Source organism: Dasypus novemcinctus, chromosome 10 (genome assembly GCF_030445035.2).
Source record: "Dasypus novemcinctus isolate mDasNov1 chromosome 10, mDasNov1.1.hap2, whole genome shotgun sequence".
In the NCBI taxonomy this organism is placed as follows: Eukaryota; Metazoa; Chordata; class Mammalia; order Cingulata; family Dasypodidae; genus Dasypus; species Dasypus novemcinctus.
The window spans coordinates 84,684,207-84,708,561 of record NC_080682.1 but is presented as its reverse complement, the minus strand read 5'-3'; the positions used below and the strand labels follow the sequence as shown (position 1 = coordinate 84,708,561).

General features: G+C 38.0%; 1 protein-coding gene across 5 annotated transcripts in view; it reads right to left on the bottom strand.

The window, feature by feature from the left end:
* SBF2 (SET binding factor 2) overlaps window positions 1–24,355 on the bottom strand; it is a 685,940-nt gene that overhangs the window by 111,070 nt on the left and 550,515 nt on the right. For 3 of the 5 annotated variants that reach the window (XM_058305757.2, XM_058305758.1, XM_058305760.2), the window contains 4 exons: window positions 9,901–10,059; window positions 4,249–4,511; window positions 1,521–1,693; window positions 795–868 (listed from right to left, as the gene is read on the bottom strand). In XM_058305757.2, coding sequence (XP_058161740.1) covers window positions 795–868; window positions 1,521–1,693; window positions 4,249–4,511; window positions 9,901–10,059 — 669 coding nt within the window. The remainder of the gene's footprint in view (window positions 1–794; window positions 869–1,520; window positions 1,694–4,248; window positions 4,512–9,900; window positions 10,060–24,355) is intronic. The other 2 variants (XM_058305761.1, XM_058305759.2) reach the window with 1 other exon arrangement.

Below are 24,355 nucleotides of genomic sequence, written 5' to 3'. Positions count from 1 at the left end.
TATATGAGGAACCACAACATACTCCTTGAAGAGCAGAGTACTAGCAAAAATATTCCTTATCTCTTCAGGGTCTAATATGCTTATTTTTTACTAGACAATAAAAATAATTAAGCATTATCCTTAATTAAGCTGGATCTAGGCTGAGAGCTAACTGTAAAGCAAAAGTATAATAATCATTGCATTTCACATTACTAACAGAATTACCTTTCCTAACTATTTGGTTTTTGATCTCTCTTTTTAATTCATTTTTAATAGTTCTGTTCTATAGGTGATAAGGCATAAACCCTAGTCCACAGACTGGTACTAGACTAGCCAAAAAATAATCTGGGAGGCTTGTTAAAATACAGATTCCCAGACCATGTCCCAGGGTACTCCAAAATCAGGAGGCTGCTGTGGGGGTTTAAAAAAACTTTCCAGCTGCCTGTGATGTACAATCAGATTCAGGAACCTGGTGCTTTTTTGGTATGTGCCTCAAATCCTTTTTGGGAAGTAGGCAGGGCATAAACCCTTGGGTTAGGTTTGAAATTAGAACTGTTCATAATTTATCCCCTGCCTATAAAAGCAGACTCAACAATAGGTTATTCTTGCTCCTTTGTTGAAACTACTCTTCCTATTCAGTATACTTTTAAAAGGATCTACATGGCAAAATCCTCTGAAAGTTTAATGTATTATTAAATCTGGAGTTGGTCTTTGTAAAATGTTAAGAGAAAGAACTTTCTGGAAACAACCATCTACTGTTGCTGTTTTTAAGAAGAGATATTATACCCTGAAAGCATGCAGTTTGGAATAATTACCTTCTGTATTGGTGGAAGTCTTCTACTTTCTCGATGCACTGCTTCTAGGGTCTCAATGTGCATAGCTACAATTCCTAGGAAGAATCAGAGTATTCAAGATGAAAGAGTACAATACAAATAGAATAAAAAGCAGATTATGAATATTTTAGCTTTAAAAACTAATCAGGCGGCGGACTTGGCCCAGTGGTTAGGGTGTCTGTCTATCACATGGGATGTCCGCGGTTCAAACCCCAGGCCTCCTTGACCCATGTGGAGCTGGCCCATGCGCAGTGCTGATGTGCGCAAGGAGTGCTGTGCCACACAGGGGTGTCCTCCGCGTAGAGGAGCCCCTGCCCAAGGAGTGCGCCCCGTAAGGAGAGCCACCCAGCAGGAAAGAAAGTGTAGCCTGCCCAGGAATGGTGCTGCACACACAGAGAACTGACACAACAAGATGATGCAACAAAAAGAAACACAGATTCCCATGCCGCTGACAACAACAGAAGTGGACAAAAAAGACGCAGCAAATAGACACAGAGAACAGACAACTGGGGTGGGGGGGAAGGGGAGAGAAATAAATAAATAAATAAATCTTAAAAAAAACTAATCAGAACATAAATAAATAACATGATTAAACTACACAGAAGATAAGTAAGTAGTAGAGGTCTTATATTGGAAAAGTAGACTCATGTGAATGTCTACTCAGTTATCTCTAATATATAAAGTCTCTAATATCTGCAAAGTGATTACCTGGTATCATACAATGAAGGCTCTTGATGTGATCTTGAGTAACTCCACTCTCTGTACACACCTTGTCAATAAATCGGGTAATAAAACGCACAACAGAATTGGCAATATCATTATTCTCTGAATCTTCAAATCCACTCTCTGTATCATAGCTCTCAGCTACACTTCCTGCAATACTAAAAAAGTCAAGAAAGAAATCATGGTCAGTTCTCAAATGGAAGTTAGTTGTATTTACTCAAAGAAATGTATACTCAAGTAAGGGCCTCACTTAACTCCATGGCTGCTTTATAACCGATAGGGACACGATGAAACATGATGTTCTATTTGTTCACATTTGGAAGTTACAGCCAGGCATTGTTCCTAGGACCAAGGTTTGTTTTTGTAAGGGATGCCTTCTGTCAGTGTCCCAAAAGGAACTCAGGAATCACAGAAAAGAAAGCAAAAGGGGATTCTTTCATTTATTATCTCATGCCTAAACCTTCCAAGAAAACTTGTACTTCCAGGCTAAGTACCACATAAAGCTAGATGAAGTATAATATAGCTATCTTTGGCAGCTGGGAAACATGTTCACTGGTAGGCAAATAAAAGACCTCTCTTTAGCAAATAGTATATTCTTTCAAATGGAAGGCCCAAACTATCCTATGAACGCTTCTCTTGTCAATATTTATCTCTCTCTGAGTAAATCACAACCCTTCTGGCAACTCTGAAGCCATCTTGCTTCTGTAGGTGATAAAATCAAGCCAGAGAGGGGAACAAACTTGAAATGGAGCGAGTGTGAAAGTTCAATCCCTATCCTTGTTGCTTATTAAGCTCCTACCCCCGAACAAATACTACCTAGCTCCTAAGTCTTCTTTTAGACGGCTAATCATAGAAAAGACTCTTTTGCTTGTTCTAACTACTTTTCTTTGCGCCATATCCAAACATATTAGCTGAATCAGTGTTAATGTAAGCTAAGCAGTGAATTTAGCCATCTCATCATCCAAAAGCATTAAAGAATTTACATGCTTTAGCTACTCACTATGTAGACTTTGAGAGAACAAGGCCATATAATAATGATAACTTTAAAAGGAAAAGAAAATATTATTGATGGTCAGTGGGAAGTAAAGCTGGGGAGGAAGAGTGAGGACAGATTAAGGAAGATCTTAAAAATCAAGCGTTTGAGTCTAGAATTGATGAAAGTCTTGTGGGATGATGAGTGGTGAAGAAATGTGATGAAGTATTTCAGGGAGATTCTCTTTGTGGTAATAGTAGAATAAACTAGAGAATGGAGAGAGAAGGGATCACGACCTTGGCTATGCTGTTCACATCAAATAAGCAAAGGATGCACTAGAAACCCGTACAGCATGAAATAAAAGATCTGTATAGTTGACTGTTAGATGCAAAATATTGCCTACTATTGGTCCAGCCTAGAAGACCAGAAATTCTGAGCTATTGCTGACCAAAATGAAATACCTGGGGATTCAGAGAGGTTGGGACTGGAGATGGAGACTTGTAGATGAACTGTCCTTGAGACTATGAAGAGCCTAGTAGAGGGATTGAGAATGAAAGGAAAGAAGAGCTGCCTGAAAAGCCTGAAAAGAATTTATGAGAGCTAGAAGAACTACCAGGATGTTGCAGCATCACTGAAGACCTAAAAGGATAGAATTTCACTGCTGCGGGGGTGATGAGTTCATTTATTCATTTATTTAATCATTTGTTTAACCAAATATTTATTGAGTGTCCCTAGCAAAGATGCTAGGGATACAGCAATGAATAAAATAGACAAAGAAGACAGACAATAAGCAAACATATGAAAATAAATAATGGTAAAGGTCATCAAAGAAAAATAATGCAAGGTAAGGGAGACAGAGTGACGGAGATGATACTTAAGCTGGGAAGTCAGGAAGGCCCCTATGAGTAGGTGACAGTAGAGCACAGACTTAAATGAAGTGAGGGAGTGAGCCCTGTGACTATTTAGAGGAAAAGTAATCCAGACTGAGGAAACAGCAAGTACAAAGATCCTAAAGCAGAAAGATTCTTAAGAGTGTTTGAGGATTAGCATTAGCAGGTAGACCAGTTTTGTTGACAGAGAATAAGATTAGAGGGACCAGATCCTGTTAGGCCTTGTGGGCCCTGTGACTATTTAGAGGAAAGTAATCCAGATTGAGGAAATAGCAAGTACAAAGATCCTAAAGCAGAAAGATTCTTAAGAGTGTTTGAGGATTAGCATTAGCAGGTAGACCAGTTTTGTTGACAGGAATAAGATTAGAGGGACCAGATCCTGTTAGACCTTGTGGGCCATGGTAATTACTTTGGATTTTATTCTCAGAGGTAAAGGAAGTCACTGGAAGGTAGAGCACAAAGCAAGTTTGAGGGCATGATGATGGGCAAATGCAATAGATAGGTTGAGGAAAAGGAGGGCTGAGAAACAATTACTTTGGCAAGAAGGAGCTCACTAGTAATTTTTTGGAGTTTTCTGTAAAGTGCTATGGCAGAAAGTGACTGTAGCGCTGGATCAATAGTGGGTAAAATCTTTGAAAAGTCATGCTATGAAAGAGAAGAGCATATAGGAAGGTAGTTAAGAATAGTAAGAAGAGGTGAAGGTTTTTTAATAGAGAAGAGCTAAGCAAGTCCAAAGAATAATGGTTAATTTTTGAAATATCTTTTCCCAAAATGCTTTATATTCTCTGTTAAATCCAGACTGGCCCCAAGAAAAGCAGGAGGGCCCCTATGTGTGCCCACACTTTAGTACCTGTTGGTGACAATGCTGTTGCTCCCACTTTCCCAGTCACCTGGAGCTGATATTCTTAGGAGCTTATTTTTACTTGTGTCTAGTGGAACCAGCAGGTTGACCATGAGGTTTGCAAAGTGAATGGCCTGACTGAAGACAGTGCTTTCCTCACGCTGTACCAGCTCTTGCTGAATTGATTTGCTCAGAGTAGGCCAGATGCGTAGCTGCTCAGCAGCCAGGTCCATTGCTGTCTTCTCCTGACCCTGGTGATTAGGAAGTTTATCCTAAAAATGAAAGCAACAAGATCCAAAGAAGAACACCTATCACTTCATATTCACTGCAAAAAATATGGAAGATATTTTAATAATTACATGCATATCAGAAAAATTAAAACATATTAACAAAAAAACAACTCAGTTTTCTGTCTTCCCAGGACCAGCAGGCCTTGAGTGGAATCACAGGAGGATAGTAACAGAGCACAGATGGATTTTTTGTTTCTCATTGCTACCATTTCACTGCGTTCTATTATCTCCATGACTTTATCCCATCTGAACTACCAGTTACAACAAACTATTAACCTAAAGTTCCTATAAATGCTCATGTATGAAGGCTTCAGGAGCCTTTACTAATACTCAAATGTTTCTTTTCTTTTGTTCTTTGGGAAGAGATAGAAATTACCAAAGTCACAAACAATACAGCTAGATTTCCTTGTATAAGTGGGAGTCAAACAGTATCATTCACAAGGGTATGTAGGTGATGACATTGTTTTTAAGAGAGGTGCTCTAGTAGGCTGAAGAGTTAATGACAATAATGCACAGCTGCATAATCCTTTATAGCTTGCAAACAGCTGGTATATCAGTGGTCTAAGGTATGTATCTAATTTAGAGTTTAGGGAAAGAATTCTTTAGATGGAAGGACAGAGAAGCAGTGACATTTATTTGCTCTACAAATGCTTTTGAGATAAACTAATATCAGCCTTACAGCTGCTTTAAAAACAATCAAAAGCATCCCACAAGGCCAGCTATTTCTGGAGCAATGACTCCAGTTTCTGTATCTACTACAGGTTACCCCTTAACAAAGTACATTTGGTGTTCTGAAAGAAAAATTTGAGTTTTAAGTTAAAGTAAGCAAACAATTCACACTAAGAATGCACAATAATAATTTGGAATATCAGATATCAAATAGCGTTATTTGTTATTAAGGTTTCAGTTCTTACCATATTCAATAATAGCAAATCTATATGTTGAAAATTACTTGAGGCATACAAATATTTGAATACTATGTGCAGTTTCTGTTAGATATCTGGATTAATTTATCTCACATAATATAAAGCCAATTTAAAATGGAGGACAATGGAAAGGATCAGCAGTAATGTACTAGTGCAGCATGTGGAATTAAAAATTACCCTGAATTCATGGACACAGAGAACAGACAACTGGGGTGGGGGGTGGGGGGAGAAGGGGAGAGAAAGAAATAAAATAAATCTTAAAAAAAAAAAATTACCCTGAATTCAATAGACATTGACATTTAGGCTTCAACTGGTTTTTTTTTGCTTTTGTTCTTGTGCTTTTCACATATTGCCTCACGTAATCCTCACAATTCTATGAGACTGTTATTGTTAACATCCACATTTTATAGATGGGGATACTAAGGCCCAGAGAAGCTTTATCACATAGCTAGGTAGTGGTAGAGCTGGGAGATGAGCCCATCTGGGTTTGTTTTGTGTGTGTGTGTGTGTGTATATATATGTGTGTATTTTAACTTTTTATTATGGAAAATTTCAAACATATACAAAAGCAGAGAAAAGTGTATAACGAACCCCCATGTGTCTACTACCTACCTTCAACAATTACCAATGTTCTGCCATTCTTGTTTCATCTTTTTCCCTCCAACATTTATTGTTGTTTTCTGGAGTATTTTAATCATTGATATAATATCATTTCACCTGTAAATACTTCAGTAAGCATATATAACAGGTAAGGACTTTTCCTTTCTTACATGGCCATAATACCATTATTATGTCCAGTTTTCCCTGATTGCCTCAGAAATGTCCTGTAGTTTGAATTAGGACACAACCACCAAAATTGCCTTTGGTTGGTGCTTTTTATTCTCTTATAATCTGTTTCCCCATCTTCTTTTCCCATGTCTGCTGTTTGGAAAAATTTCTGTATTCTGTATTCTATTGCTTTTATTTTCATCGTATTATTATTATTTTTTTGACTTTTTCTCGGGGACTCCACCCCTGTCTTTTTATTTTTTTTGTCTTTATTTTTTTAATATTAAAGTAAAAAATATGAGCTCCCCGTACACCTCCCACTCCCCTCATCCCACTCCTCCCCCCATAACAACAATCTCCTCCATCATCATGAGACATTCATTGCATTTGGTGAATATATCTCTGAGCACCGCTGTACCTCATGGTCAGTGGTCCACATCATAGCCCACACTCTCCCACAGTCCACCAAGTGGGCCATGGGAGGACATGAATGTCCAGTAACTGTCCCTGCAGCACCACCCAGGACAACTCCAAGTCCCAAAAACGCCCCACATCACGTCTCTTCCTCCCACTCCCTACCCCCAGCAGCCACAATGGCCACTTTCTCCACACCAATGCCACATTTTCTTCGATTACTAATCACAATAGTTCATGAATAGAATATTAGTAAGTCCACTATAATCCATACTCTAGTCCTCCATCCTGTGGACCTTGGAATTGTTGTGTCCACTCCACATCTATATCAAGAGGGGGCTTAGATTCCCCATGGATGCTGGATGCAATTCTCCTGCTTTCAGTTGTAGGCACTCTTGGCTCCCTGGTGTGGTGGTTGACCTTCCTCACCTCCATGTTAGCTGAGTGGGGAAAGTCCAATAAACCAGAGTGTAGGAGCTGAAGTCTGTTGAGGCTCAGGGCCTGGCTATCACATGGTCAGTCCAGAGATTCAGATCCCCTGGGTATACATTAAACCCCAGCACCAACTACAGTTCCAGTAAAAGTAACAGGAGAGACTTGTGGACAAAGATCATATCTAAGTCCAGCTCCCTCCCACAGAAACACAAACTCCAAAGTAGGGCCAACTGACATGGCACAGAGGTGGGATTAGATTTAGGTTTGATTTTCCAGGAAGAATCCTTTATGGCTGGCATTCCTCCTTCTTTTGGCATACAGTGTCGGCATTCCACCTTTAAGCATGTGAAGAACATTCCATGGGTCCAGGTAGTATCAGCCTGATCAATTCATGCTACAGCTCTCATCAGTCTTTCATCAGTTTTAGCAGCCAGTGTTGACTGTTGGCAAGGTCCATTACTTCACGAGGGATAGCAAATGGTGACTTTCTAATTGTCATTTCATCTGTATTCATTACCTGTGATTCTTCTCCAAAGTATTTTCCCACATCAACTATTTGCTAATCCAGGCAGTTTGACTTTAGAGTTTGTGTTTTGAATCTGTGCTCCTCAAAATTTACTGTGCACAGGAATTACCCAGGGATCTGTTACAGTGCAGATTCTGATTCAGTAGTGTGGGTGGGGCCTGAGATATTGCATTTGTTAGTTTTGCAATGATGCTGATGCTATTGGCCCACAGGCTACATTTTTTTTTTTAAGATTTTTAAAATTTATGACCCCCCTCCCCTTATGGCTTGTTTTGCTGTCTTTTCTCTGTGTCCATTCGCTGCATGTTTTTCCTGTGTCTGCCTGTCTCCCTTTGTTGCATCATCTTGCTGTGTCAGCTCTCTGCAGCGTGGGCATGGGTGTGGGCCAGCTTGCCTTCACAAGGAGGCCCTGGGATGTGAACTCAGGGCCTCCCATATGGTAGACGAGAGCCCAACTGATTGAGCCACAGCCGCTTCCTCAGACTACATTTTGAGTAACAAGGCAGACTAGACCACTTATTTTGTGAATCAACTATATTTTTCTGAATGGGTCACTCCTCTACAAAATTACTGGCTTATGTATAGATGGAAAAACTATTCTAATGCTAAACTGCAATTTGGCATTTATCCTGTGAAGATAAGTTATAGGCTGCTTTAAGTTAGATTCATGAAGATGATAATTTCTAAAATTTATTGAGTTTTTACTAAATGGCAAGTACTCTTCAATGCACTGAATATTTATTAGACATTAAAACCTTATAATAATCATATCTATTCATTTTGCCAGTGAGGAGACTAAGGCCCAGAGAAGTGACATGATTTTGCCTAAGACCAGAGAGCTAGTAAATGACATTTTAAAATTTCATAATATTTTTCCCCGTATAATCAACTTTATTTATAGAGAAGTTTTAGATTGCATAAAAGTTACATTGCAAGTATAGGGAATACCCCATAAACCCCTACTCCTCCATTTTCCCCTATTAATAACATCTTATATCATTGTGGTATATTTGGTATACTTGAAGAACAAATATTGAAGCACTGCTACTAACCAGTCTACAGCTTAATATGGTTTACACTTTTGACTGTACAGTTTTATAGAATTTGACAAAATGTATAATGGCCTGTATCTGTCATTGTAATACCATGCAGAACAATTCCAATGTCCTAAAAATGCTCTATGCTTTACCTATTCTTTCTTCCCCCTCTCCACAAAACCCCTGGTAGCCACTGTCTTTATATTAATGTTACAAGTTCTTCCATTCAACAATAATAATGTCTACTTTGGTCCATGGCTGTATTCCCCCCTTATGTTTGTTCATTCCTCAATCTTGAGGATTTGGGGATGGTGATGCCCATTCTGCTTCAGAATGACAGCAGGTTTAGATCGTATGGGGCAGATGGAAGAAATTGATTTGCTTACAGTTGTATTAATGGATATTTTGTTTTTTTGGGATGGGGTTGTCAATCATAACCATTTTGTTAGTTATGCTGGGTGAATCCAATGAACTGGAGTGTAGGATTTGGCTACACCTCTGCTGAGATTCAGAGTTCAACTGGTATGTGAACAGACTGAAGATTTAAATCTCTGGTACATATATTTAACCAGAATAGCACTAATTGTGGTTCAAATAAAAGGGGTAGAAGAATCAAGTGTAGGGGAAACTATAAATGAATCTAACTCTGTTACATAGGGGAAATAGATTATCATATATTGCAAGGTAAGGCCCACTGACAGTGTGCTGATTTCATGGGGTTGTGTGCCTTGCCTATAGTGTCCAGCTGTCTCTAGAGCCCTCAGGATTATATTTTAAACTACTCTTTCAAACTAAAAGGAATTTTATTTATATAGTAATAAAAATATAGAAGTATATAGAATATAACGAAAAGAATACCTAGATTTTATTTCTGGCATATTTTTTAGCAGAACTACTGAGTCTGACATTTATTTTAGAGCCAACTGACTTTAGTTTGGCATTTATTCAAGGAAGTTAATATGATGAGGTATTTTAGGTTTGTTCTTTCTTTTCAACTTCCTATAATAGTTTCTAGGGAATTTTGACTTGTTAAAATTCAACAAAACAATTCTAAAACTAAAGAATTCTATTAAGAAGTTATTAAGGAAAAATGTAATTTCAAAAATCAACAAAAGAAAGAAGCTCACCACAGGGCTTCCTTAAGTAAACACCAAGTACACTTGTAAGAAACAGCTAGATTTCTTTTGCCCTCTGAATATCTGCATACATTTTTCTTAAAATCAGAATCCCAACCCCACACAAATATCTTTCTTCTCTTATCTTACCTTTTGCTTCTGATTGTCTTCCTTGGCTGAGAGATACAGGGAGCGAACCTGCCCCTGTACTGCATTATAAAAAGTTGTCTCCCAAAATTGCTGATTCGTCCAAATGGGGTGGTCCTGTACACAGGTGTAAGCAAACTGGCTGACTCCAGGGGCAAGTTTCTGTGAGAACACATAATATACATCACCATGGGACTGACAGAGTTAAGACAGTTCAGAAGGCCACAGGGCAGTTAACCATTGAAATAACAGATAAACCTTATTTGGAACTTTCCTGATTCAAACAACCTCATTGTAAAAAAACAAAAACAGAAGAGACAATGAAAAACTTTTTCTTTTACATTTATAAGACCATTGAAAATTTAGACGCTGATTAGGTATTTGATATTAAAGAATTATTGTTACTTTTTAAAAATAGTTTATATTCTTGTGATCCTTCTCAAGTACTTCCAGAACCTATTAAATGGTACTGAAACCAATAATCAGAAATCAACAGTTGACATGTTTGTGAGTATCCTTAAATTCAGAATAGTCTAAACCTCTTCAGCATTGCTGAGAAGATCCAGGCACACAATTTCTACAAAATAACTATTTGCATTGACCACCGTTCATTTGATGTGCCAGGTTCTGCAAATGTCAAGGGAAAACATTGTTGGAATGACAGCATTGAAATCCTTAAAGTACTTACACATCTAATGATTTTCTGTCATCAGAAAATAGTGAGAGATCAAAAGATGATCTGTTTCATTCCTTTGTGGTCCAGAAAAAAGCAGAAACCAAATACAAACTTGTTGTAAAGTCTTTTGCCTAGGTTTAGTTATTTTAAAAATACAAGACTATTCTAAATCCCTTTTTGGGTTGTTGATTTGCTGTTTTGTTTTGTGGGTTTTTTTGGCAGGTTTTAGAATTTTGTATAAATATCATATTGTGTTTCATTCTGCAACTTTTTCCCACACATTATATTGCTAGATTTATTCAGATAACAATAATAAATAAAAATAATTATAATTAACCTTTAATGAGCTCTCACTATATATACTCATCAACTCACTTAATACAGGAGTCTTATGACAATTGATGTAAGTATTATTATCTCTGTTTTAAAGCTGAGGTGACTGAGGCAGAAAATATACTCTCTGCTTTTCCCTCTAAAAGGCAAGGATTTTCAGACTAATTATAAAGCTCTTATTGCAACTTGGCAGAGCTCTAGAGGTATTTAAAAGTATAATGAAGCCCTGCCTTTCTCCTTCAGAATTTTTCTCACTGATGATGCAGCTTCACTTTCTTTGGCACCTATCAGTGGATAGCATCTTCCAATTTTTTTCACAAACAAAAAGTAAATGCCAAAGAAATGTTCCATGTCTTTTGAATGAAAGGTGTAACTGTATGTGTTCCAAGCAGAACAATGGCACAAAACAGGGCAACAGTGGCCCCACAGGTCAGAACCAAAGTCTGCCTACTAGGTGAAGTGATTATGAAATTTGTTTCTTTCTACGTGGTTACCTGTGGTCTTTCCTCAACAGCACACAAGGGGCACCATGGCCCATGCTATGTGTAAGGATGTGCAAAGCCATTGCATTAATGGGCAGGTGTGCCCTCAGGACCAGGAGGGCACAGTAGCACCTTTTCTGCCTAAACTCAATCATAACTTGAGATAGGCAAAAATGGAACTTTGCAATCTGGCAGTGATAGAAAATGGATGGTAAGGTAAAAACTGCATGTCATTAATGTACATTTGAGAGACCATATAAAGAAAATGGTTTTCCCAAGGATGGGAACAGAAAAGAAATTTTCTGTTCTACTTTATTTTTACATTATTTATTCTACCTTATTTCTGTTAAGATACAAAAAATGAATTCCACAAAACAAAACTATGGCATAATTATATAGAGAAAGATGTAATGAGATTTTTTAGGGGTTCAGACACTATCTCCTGTGATAGTGGCAGTAGTTTGATAAACAGGGAAATAAGTACCTATGGTGGAAACTATCTCCTGATTCTAGACGTTTGTCTGATTTGAAGAAAAAAAGTCTCTCAAACTGGCCCAACTGCCAGTTTTTATACTGCATGGCCTTTTATTTTGCATAAAGATGAGACTCAATCCACAATGAAGGTGTGATGGCCACAGTGGTAGTAGCAACTGCTGTACTCAAATGCCATCTCTCTCCCATTCCCTTTGATTCTGGCAACAGTATTTACATTTCATAATAATTCTGTCTTAAAGAAACAAGTGATATTTTCCCATGCACTTTTGTGAGATGTTTAAGAATGTGTTGTTTCTTTCCTTATCTAGAAAAAATAGCTCTGAAGGCACTAGATTAAGCAATGCCATTCATTTTCCATAAAGTTTTCAAAGGAAACTCAGCTTGGGACAGGATACGGAGAATAAACCCACAGATTCACCAACAAAAAGGCCAGATTCAAATCCAAATAAATGGGCACAAATCTTCTGACAGATAAGGTGGTCAAAGGAAGATGTCCATCTAATGTCCCTTTCTAAGGTCTGTCTGGCCGGACATGTTTGCTCCCCAGGACTCCAATTAGGAACCTCAGGTGAAACCAGACTTTAGGAGAGATAGCACAATTTAAGTACTGTATGGAATTCCACTGCATAAATATGCAGCATTTTCTTTGTTCCTGTTAATGGTCATTTGTGTTGTTTCCAACTTTTTGCTATTATAAACAACGGTGCACCATTGTTTTTATTATAATAAAATGTTGATTAGAAACTAGACTCTGTAGCCAATCTGCCTTGTGCCTTGGTTTAAATATCAGCTCTGATCCTGCCACTTCCAAGCAATATGTCCTGGAAAAAGTTATTTAATTTCTCTGCCTCAGTCACCTCAGCTTTAAAACAGAGATAATAATACTTACATCAATTGTCATAAGACTCCTGTATTAAGTGAGTTGATGAGTATATATAGTGAGAGCTCATTAAAGGTTAATTATAATTATTTTTATTTATTATTGTTATCTGAATAAATCTAGCAATATAATGTGTGGGAAAAAGTTGCAGAATGAAACACAATATGATATTTATACAAAATTCTAAAACCTGCCAAAAAAACCCGCAAAACAAAACAGCAAATCAACAACCCAAAAAGGGATTTAGAATAGGTCTTGTATTTTTAAAATAACTAAACCTAGGCAAAAGACTTTACAACAAGTTTGTATTTGGTTTCTGCTTTTTTCTGGACCACAAAGGAATGAAACAGATTCATCTTTTGATCTCTCACTATTTTCTGATGACAGAAAATCATTAGATGTGTAAGTACTTTAAGGATTTCAATGCTGTCATTCCAACAATGTTTTCCCTTGACATTTGCAGAACCTGGCACATCAAATGAACGGTGGTCAATGCAAATAGTTATTTTGTAGAAATTGTGTGCCTGGATCTTCTCAGCAATGCTGAAGAGGTTTAGACTATTCTGAATTTAAGGATACTCACAAACATGTCAACTGTTGATTTCTGATTATTGGTTTCAGTACCATTTAATAGGTTCTGGAAGTACTTGAGAAGGATCACAAGAATATAAACTATTTTTAAAAAGTAACAATAATTCTTTAATATCAAATACCTAATCAGCGTCTAAATTTTCAATGGTCTTATAAATGTAAAAGAAAAAGTTTTTCATTGTCTCTTCTGTTTTTGTTTTTTTACAATGAGGTTGTTTGAATCAGGAAAGTTCCAAATAAGGTTTATCTATTACTATTATTTATATAACTCTAAGGGCTCTTTTAATCTATAGGTTCCTCTACCTTCTGCCTCTCTTTTTTTCCCCCTCTTGCAATTTATTTTTTTATTTTATTTTTTTAAAGATTTATTTATTTATTTAATTCCCCCCCCCCCCCCGTTGTCTGTTCTCCGTGTCTATTTGTTGCGTCCTGTTTCTTTGTCCGCTTCTGTTGTCCTCAGTGGCACGGAAGTGTGGGCGGCACCATTCCTGGGCAGGCTGCACTTTTGCGCTGGGCGCCTCTCCTTACGGGGCGTACTCCTTGTGAGTGGGGCTCCCCTACGCGGGGGACACCCCTGCGTGGGGCGGCACTCCTTGCGCACATCAGCACTGCGCATGGGCCAGCTCCACAGGGGTCAAGGAGGCCCGGGGTTTGAACCGCGGACCTCCCATGTGGTAGACGGACGCCCTAACCACTGGGCCAAGTCTGTTTCCCTAAACTATTCTTAAACCTAAGTTTAGAAACAAACCAAAAAAATCTATCTATAAATATTTACTGGAAGCTTATGTTTTTCATTTATTCAATGCCAAGCACTATGGTATCCCTTTTCAAAAAGTGCCGCATCTCCTTGGGGAGATAAGACCTCTATATATGATGGCTGGTGGACCTAATAATATTGTTTATAAAGACGCTGGAAGCTAAAGGGCCTAACTGGGAGCACATAACCAACAAAAAACTAATCAATTTATAACAAAGTGTTCTCGCTGAGGTGTAAGTGCAAAGGGAGCTCTCAAAGAGAGGCATCAGTGAGACCTGGCCCAGGAAATGAAGGAATTTGGTGAGTCACAGCTCTTACTATGTGTACTTACTAGCAAATGGCCCTAAGGCTCAACAAAAATATTTATTATGGTATTATCTATAATAGTTCCCATCTCCATGAAAAACTAGCAATTTTGATGTCCAAGTACAAAAAGAAAGCATAGGCCCACTGGATGGAACGTGGGAGAGTGTGGGCTATGATGTGGACCATTGAGTATGGGGTGCAGTGATGCTCAGAGATGTACTTACCAGGTGCAATGGATGTGTCACGATGATGGGAGAGAGTGTTGCTGTGGGGGGCGTAGGGGGTGGGGGCAGTGGGGTTGAATGGGACCTCATATTTTTTGAATGTAATTTTTAAAAATAAATAATTAAAAATAAAAAAATAAAAAAAATAAAAGCTTAGAGGGCCTTTCCAATGGGATCCCAAATGGACCACACTTGAGAAACTAAATAAACAGCATTTGTCAAGGGCAAAAAAAAAAAGAAAGCATAGGCAAATTATGGTGAATTAGTATCAACTCAATCAAATATGCTGCCATTAAAGTGATTAATAGGATGATGTGCTTACGCTACATTATAGAAAATGAGTCAAGGGAAGCACTTGTGTCTCAACTGATAGAGTGTCTGCCTGCCATAGGGAGAGTCCAAGGGTTTGATACCCAGAGCCTCCTGACCCGTGTGGTGAGCTGGCACACGTGCAGTGCTGCCGCACGCAAAGAGTGCTGTGCCACACAGGGGTGTCCCCCCCATAGGGGTGCCTCATGCTCAAGGAGTGCACCCCTCAAGTAGAGCCACCCCATGTGAAAAAAAAAAAAGTGCAGTCTGCCTAGGAGTGGCACTGCACACACAGAGAGCTGAAGCAGCAAGCTGAAGCAACCAACAAGCAACACAGTTTCCCAGTGCCGCATGACAAGAATGCAAGTGGACACAGAAGAACAAATAGTGAATGGACACAGAGAGCAGACAATGGGGGATAGGGGGTGGGAAGGGGAGAGAAATAAATAAAATAAATCTTTTTTAAAAAAAAGAAAATGAGGCAAAAGTGTTAGGATTATGTTAGCAATACAAAGACTGGGAGGAAAAGGGCAAAATGAAAATGATGTAAGGGTGGTAGAAAAATGGGCAATTTTTCTTCTTCAAAAATACTTATAAAGTGATGTTTTATTAAACAGGAAAGATTACATATGCTTTCATTTCCCAAACCTCACTGAAATGACAAAATAATTATGCTTATTGAAGAAATTAGAGGAGATTGCCTTGCCACTGTACATGCAGGGCAATACCTATTACTGTGATGAAAGGCAGAATGTCAAAAACAAAATTTTATGATATTTTTCATTTTTAATACCCCAATTTAATTTTTATGTTATTTTAGTTTCTCTAAATTAGTATGTATTCTATTTCTAATCTTTAAGCTGTCAATACTATTTCATTTTCCTACTAATTGAATTTGGCAATATATTAGGCTTAATTTTTGAAGTAGTTTGGATCACAGATGGGTTCAACTATGGCAGGGGAGGAGCACTGGTGTAGGATGTCATTGATGGGGGATGCATGGGTGGGAGGGAGTTCTCCAGGGCATCCATATAGGGTATATAGATATATTTGGGTGTTCGTTGGGTATTGTCATAGTAGATAGAATAATATAAGACAACTGAGGGAGTGCTGAGTCCCCATCCTGGGGAGCTCTGTCACATTCCCCAATGGAACAGCAACAATAATCCAAATACAAGGACAAAGACCAGTGAAGAAGGATGGTCCAATGATGAGCCCTTGATACTGATGACTATGTTTATGAGCCTGTGTGCCTGAAATTTCAACTAGGCCTAGAGCTGCAGAGTTCCTAGGAGTTACCTCTTGAGAGCCTCCATGTTGCTCAAATGTGGCCACTCTCTAAGCCAAAGTCAGCATGTAAATGTATTACCTTCCCCCCAGTGTGGGACATGACTCCTGGGGATGAGCCTCCCTGGAGCGAAAGATTACTACCAATCACCAGTTGAATCACTAGAATTCACTAGAAAAAGACCTTGAATAAAAGGGGGAAATGGTAAAGACAAATGAGTTTATACAGCTAAGAGACTTCAAAATGAGTCGGGAGGTCATCAGAGGGGTCGTGCTTATGCACGTCTCAGCAGGATCCCAGAGACAGTCAAAGTAGATGCAACCCCAGGTAGAGGTGCTCCTGAGGACTACAGAGACACACAGGTTCTACGGTCATGAGAGATGGCTCTGAAGTTCATTGCCTTGCCAGTGGGCCCTACTTTGGAATTTGTGCTCCTGATTATGATGGAGTTGGACTCAGATGTGACTTCTTTACACTTCTCTTCTGTCACTTTTATTGAACCTGTGATCAGTGCTGGGGTTGGTGTATGCTCAGGAGACTTGAATCTCTGGACTGTCCATGTGCCAACTGGGCCCTGAGCCTCAGCAGAGTTGCAACACCTATTCTCTGGCTTGTTGGATGTACCCAGGTTAGCTGACGGGGAGGTGAGAATGGTCAACCGCCATACCAGGGAACTGAGAGTGTCTACAACTGCAAGCAGGAGAATCACATCCATCAGCCATGTGGGATCTAAGTCCCCTCTCGATTTAGAGGTGGAGTGGACATCACCATCCCAGGGTCTACAAGATGGAGGAATATAATATATTGGAGTGGACTTGCTGGTATTCTAGTATATAACTGTTGTAACTCTAGCAATGGAGGAAATTGTATCATTGATGTGGAAACAGTTGCTGAGGGCAGGGAGAGGGAGGAAGAAGTGTGATATGGGGCATTTTTGGGACTTGGAGTTGTCCTAAACGATGTTGCAGGACAGATGCAGGACATTGTTTATCCTGCCATAACCTACTGGATGGACTGGGGGAGAGTGTAAACTACAATGTAAACTCTCGTCCATGTGGTGTGGCAGTGCTCCAGTGTATATTCACCAAATGCAATGAATATGTCTCACTGATGAAAGGGGGTGTAGATGTGGGAGGAGTGGGGGGGAATGGGAAGTGGGGTTATGGGAACCTCTTATGTTTTTTAATGTAATGTTTTGTGTGATTTTTTTATCTTTAAAAAAAAGAATAAAAAAGAAAAAAGAAGTTAGACAAAAAAGATCACATACTGAATAATTACATTTTTATAAAACTCTAGAAAATGCAAATTAATCTAGAGTGACAGAAAGCAGATCAGTAGTATTGAGGTGGTATGGAGGATCAGTGGTATGGAGATGGGGACTGAGGATGGCTAGGATGGAGAGATTGCAATGAGGCATGAGAAGACTTTTTGGGGTGATAGATATGTTCACTATATTGATTATAGTGATTGTTCCAAGGTTATAAATAAATGTCAAAATTTAAATTGCATTGTTTAAATATGTACAGTTTATTTTATGTGAATTATACCATAATCAAGCTTCGAAAGTTAGTAAATGTACACATTTTGTGCATTTCATTGTACATAAATTTCAATTCAAAAGACAAAAATGTAAACAAATATTAAACTCAAGTAATGAAATTGTATGCCGAAGTACTGGAATCATATGAACATAATTTACTTTGAAATGCATCAAAAATAAGATGGGTTGATGGATAGATAGGAATGTATAAAGCGAGTATAGAAAGAATTGTTAATAGACTGTAGATGGTAGGTGTATGGATGATTACAGTGAATTATTTTTTTAAATTTTCTGTATGTTTGAAAATTTCCACAATAAAATTTTGGGAAAAATTAAGATTATCAGTCCAGAAGTCATTATCTGAACTAAGAATCTGGAAAAAGAAACAGAGAAAATCAAGCAGAGAAAATAATAAAAATAAGTTTATAAAAGAGAACTCTAATATTTCCCAGACCAAAGAACATGGTTTTTCAGGTTAAAAGAATCATTTAATGCATAGCACAATGAATGAAAAATGACTCACATCAAGGCATATCATTATGAACACTTTATTCTTAAAGGGGGAATTTTATAACGTAACACAGAAAAAATAGGCCACATCAAAAGGATTAGAAATCAGAATGGTATCAGATTTGTTTAATAGGTAGAGTGTGTTTGTATGTGGGAAGAAGGGAGAAAGGGAGAAAGAGAGGTAGGAAAAAAGAGGGATGGAGAGAATTTACAAATGAGGATGGATGGATATTGTGGTATGGTGGTGGTATTATATAAGAGAACTAAATCTTCATGTTTCAAGTCAATTGATAATGTCTAACATTGTAAAATTAAGAAACAGCAGAAGGATATTACTTAGAAATAATAAGCCAAATACCAGAAGAAACATCTAGAGTTGAATATGGTTGTCTCTGGAAAGTAGATCTTGGAACTAGGGCAGGAACCTCTTTTTTGTTATAAACCACGTAATATTATTTATATTTCTGAAGTATATACTACTTTAAAAACCTTAAATTAGAAAATATTTCAAAATATGGTTATTATATATCAAATAACAATAGAAAATAAAATATTCTTCATTACTGATCTCTCGGAAGTAGGCTCTTTGAAAATTTTACAAAAAAAAGTTGAAACAAGGAAAAGAACTGAGTTTAGAGTAATTTGGCAGGTAAGTCAACTCTTATTACAATGGCTTTGAAGCAGGTGTTAAAGGTATTTCATCACCTTAGAATTTTGTTTTTACAAAATATGTGGGCTCTTGAGTGGCTTAGAAATATCTCTATTATGTCAAGTAGAGCTTTTTATTGCCTAGAAGCCATGGTTATGGCATTCATCCTCAGTACCTTAGAGAGTTCATAAAAAGAATGAATTCAAACTCTAAACCTTCCAAGGTACATTCTTGATTCAGTGAAGATTCGGCACAATCTATTTCAGTCTTTACTCTGGTCTTGGGCAAAGAAAAAAATATTTTAAGTAATAAAACCAAAGACCTATAAAACCCTCAAAAATTTTTTTGGCTGATTGTGTTTTTAAATTATATTTATCAAGGTAGGAAAGTAGACTAAAGTAAGATTTTAACTATGAGGTGAAATGTTTAAGGTTTTGACCCTAAGGTAATTAGAAAATTAACTAGAATATTGTAAAGTTTTGCTGGATATTGAAATTCTTTGATTTAGTCTCAATCTCTTATACTTCTACCTTGGCCATTAGGATTAATTTTTACAAAGATCCCCATTAATTGAAATCTCATTCAAAAGGGGCCATTTCCTAGGTTATTAGAGTTCAAAGTGGATGATCTACATTGTCTCTTTTTCCTTGTTCATTTATATGTGTAAAATTCCTTCTGGAGCAAAGGCAATCTTTTAAGCAAACTGTCTTAATACCAGATCTAGATATGACAGATAAAACCCCAAGAGTGAAGTAAGAACTGCCTTTAGAGTAATAACATTGAACGTTAATGGATTAACCTCCCCAATTAAAAGACATAGACTGGGGAAGTGGATGTGGCTCAACTGACAGAGCATCCGCCTACCATATAGGAGGTCCAGGGTTCGGTACTCAGGGTCTCCTGGCCAGTGTGGTGAGCTGGCCTACGTGCAGGGCTGCTGAGTGCAAAGAGTGCTGTGCCACACAGGGGCGCCCCCATGTAGGGGTGCCCCACATGCAAGGAGTGTGTCCCGCAAAGAGACCTGACCCATGAGAAAAAAGCACAGTCTGCCCACGAGTGGCACCACACACATGGAGAGCTGATGCAGCAAGATGATGCAACAAAAAGAGACACAGATTTTTGGTGCTGCCTGACAAGAATGCAAGTGGACACAGAAGAACATACAGTGAAGGGACACAGAGAGCAGACAATGGCGGGGTGGGGGGGCGGGGCGGGGAAGGGGAGAGAAATAAATAAAAATAAATCTTAAAAAAAAAAAGACATAGACTGGTGGAATGGATAAAAAAAATATGAGCCATCTATATGCTGTCTACAAGAGGCTTTCCTTAGACTCAAGGATACAAAGAGATTGAAAGTGAAGGTTGGCAAAAGATACTACAAGCATGCAATAACCAAAAAGTAGCTAAACTTATACTAGATAAAATAAACTTTAAAAGCAAAACTGTTATTAGAGACAAGGAAGGACATTATACATAAATAAAAGGGGCAATTCACCAGTGTATTAGTCAGTCAAAGGGGTGCTGATGCAAAATACCAGAAATTGGTTGGCTTTTATAAAGAGTATTTATTTTGGGGGTAGAAGCTTATAGTTACCAAGCCATAAAAATTAAGTTACTACCCTCACCAAAGTTTATTGCCATGTGTTAGGGTAAGATGGCTGCCAACATCTAGGAGGGTTTAGGCTTCTTGGGTTCCTCTCTTCCCGGGACTCTGTTTCTCTCCAGGCTCAGTAGCTGTGCTCTCTCCACAAGGCCAGCTGTAGACTATCAGGCGAATGGCTCTGTCTCTCTCCCCAGGGCTTCTGCCACGTCTAAGGAGCTATCTCTATTCCTCTGTGTTTTTCTCCTGTGTGTTCACTTCCTGGGCTCCAGCTCAAAACAGCTAACTCCTGTGCCTTGTTGTTTTCTCTCTGAGGCCCCACCCATCAAGGGGGCAGGGACTCAACCCTACTGATGTGGCCCAATCGAAGCCCTAATCATAATTTAATCAAGTCAAAGTAAAACCTCCAATAGATCAGGTGACAAACATGATCCAAAATCTATTTTTGGAATTCATAAATAATACCAAACTGCTACAACCAGGAAGGAATAACAATCATAAATGTATGCGCACCTAACTAGGATGCTCCAAATTACATGAGACAAACACTGGCAAAACTGAAGGGAGCTAGATGACTCTACAATAATAGTTGGACACTTCAATATACCACTCCTCATCATTGGATAGAACATCTGGGAAGAGGATCAATAAAGAAACAGAGAGCTAGAACTAAACCTAAGAGACATATACAGAACATTCCACCCCCAGGCAGCAGGACATATATTCTTCTCAAGTGTTCATGGCTCTCTCTCCAGGATAAACCATCTGTTGGGTCACAGAACAGATCTCAATAGATTTAAAAAGAATGAAATTATACAAAGCCCCTTCCCTGATCATAATGGAATGAAGCTAGAAATCAACAAAAGGCAGAAAAAGGGAAAATTCACAAAAATATCGAGATTAAAGAGCACACTTAAATAATCAGTGGATCAAAGAGGAAATTGGAAAACAATAAATATCTCAAGGCAAATGAAAATGACAACACAACATATGGGATGCAGGGAAGGCAGTGCTGAGAGGGAAAGTTATAGCCCTCAATATTTACATTAAAAAAGAAGAAAGAGCTAAAATATTGACCTAACTACACAGCTGGAGGAAGTAGAAAAAGAATATCAAACTATTTCCAAAGTGAGCAGAAGGAATGAAATACCAAAGATCAGAGCAGAAATAAATGAAATTGAGAACAAAAATAAATAAATAAATAAAAAGCATTAACAAGACGAAAATTTAATTCTTCTAGAAGATTAACAAATTGACAAGCCCTTAGCTAGATTGACAAAGAAAAAAGAGAAAAGATGCAAATAAATAAAATCAGAAATTAAAGTGGGGACAGGCCCAGTGGTTAGGGTGTCCGTCTACCACATGGGAGGTCTGTGGTTCAAACCCCGGGCCTCCTTGTCCCGTGTGGAGCTGGCCAATGCGCAGTGCTGATGTGCGCAAGGAGTGCCGTGCCATGCGGGGGTGTCCCCCACATAGGGGAGCCCCATTCACAAGGAATGTGCCCTGTAAGGAGAGCTGCCCAGTGCCAAAGAAACTGCAGCCTGCCCAAGAATGGCGCTACCCACACGGAGAAATGACACAACAAGATGACGCAGCAAAATGAAATGCAGATTCCCATGCTGCTGACAACAACAGAAGCAGACAAAGAAGATGCAGCAAATAGACACGGAGAACAGACAACCAGGGTGGGGGGGGAGGGGAAATAAATAAATAAATAAATAAATAAATCTTAAAAAAAAAAAAATTACTATTGACCCCACAGCAATAAAAGAGATCATATGAGGATATGATGAACAACTGTATGTTAACAAATGTAGGTAGATGCAATGGAAAAATTCTGAGGAACATATGAACAACTTACACTACCCCTAGAAGAAACAGAAGACCTCAACACACCAATCACAAATAAAGAGATTGAAACAGTCATCAAACAACTCCCCAAAATGAAAAACCCAGGACCAGATGGCTTCACAGGTAAATACTATCAAGCATACAAAGAAGATTTAATACCAATGTCATGCAAATTCTTCCAAAAGATTGAACAGGAAGGAAAAGTACAAACTCATTCTATGAAGTCAATGTTATCCCAACACCAAAGCCAGATAAAGATATTACGAAAAATGAAAATTACAGATCCATTTCCCTAATGAATACAGATGGAAAAATCCTCAACAAAATACTCACTACTCAAATTTAACAACATATTAAAATAATTATTCATTATGATAGAGTGTGTTTCACACTAGGCATGCAAGGTGGTTCAACACAAGAAAATCAGAGTAATACACCACATTAAAAATCAAAGTAAAAAAATCACATGATCATTTTTAAAAACACATTAAAAATGGAAGGAAAAAAACGCATGATCATCTCAACTGATGAATAAAAGGAATTTGACAGAATACAGCATCCATTCTGGTAAAGATACTTCAAAAGATAGGAATTGAAGGAAACTTTTTTTTAACACGATAAAGGGCATATATGAAAAATCCACAACTAACATTGTACTCAATGGTGAAAGACTGAAAGCTTTCCTGTTGAGACTGTGAGCAAGACAAGGTGCCTACTGTCACCACTGTTGTTCAGTAGTGCTAGAGGTTCTAGCTAGAGTAATCAGGCAAGACAAAGAAATAAAATGGCATCCAAATTAGAAAGGAAGAAGTAAAACTTTCACTATTCCCAGATGATAGGATCCAATAACTAGAAAGAGGCAAAATATCCCAACAAAGCTACTAGAGCTAATAAATGAGTTCAGCATAGTGGCAGGATACAAGATTAATATGCAAAAATCAGCAGAATTTCTATACACTAGTAATGACCAATCTCAGGAGGAAGGAAAATAATTTCATTTATAATAGTGACTGAAAGAATAAAATATTTAGAAATAAACTTAATTGAGGACATAAAGCACTTGTATTCAGAAAACTACAATGCACTGCTAAAAGAAATCAAAGACCTAAATAAATGGAAGATTATCCTGTGTTCAAGGCTCAGAAGACTAAATATCATTAAGATGTCAATTCTACCCAAATTGATATAGATACATTGCAATCCTGATAAAAATTAAATGGTTAAACCCAATTATCACATTTATTTGGAAGGATTAAGGGCCCTGAATAGCCAGAAACATCTTAAAAAGGAAGAATGAAGTTGGAGGCCACTCACTTTCAGATTTTAAATCATATTACCTAGCTACAGTGGAAAAAAGAGCATAGTACTGGCATAAAGACAGACATATAGACCAATGGAACTGAACTGATGATTCAGAGATGGATCCTCATATCTATAGTCAGATAATTTTTGACAGGGCTGTCAACCCCACCTAGCTGGTCAGAATAGTCTACTTAAAAAATGGTATTGAGGGAACTGGATATCCATATATAAAAGCAAGAAAGAGGACCCCTATCACACACCCAACACAAAAATTAGGTCAAAATGGATCAAAGACTTAAATATAAAAGCTGGAACCATAAAACTTCTGGAATAAAATATAGGAATATATCTTTAAGACCTGGTAGTAGGAGGTGGTTTCTTAAACTTTACACTCAAAGCATGAGCAACGAAAGGAAAAATGGATAAATGGGAACTCCTCAAACTTAAACACTTTTGTGCTTCATAGAACTTCATCAAGAAAGTGAAAAGGCAGCCTACTCAATGGGAAAAAATATTTGGAAAGCACGTATCCAATAAGGGTTTGATTTCCATGCTATATAAAGAGATCATACAACTCAACAATAAAAGGGCAAGTCATTCAATTTTAAAATGGGCAAAAGACTTAAATAGGCATTTCCCCAAGGAGGAAATATAAATGATGAAAAA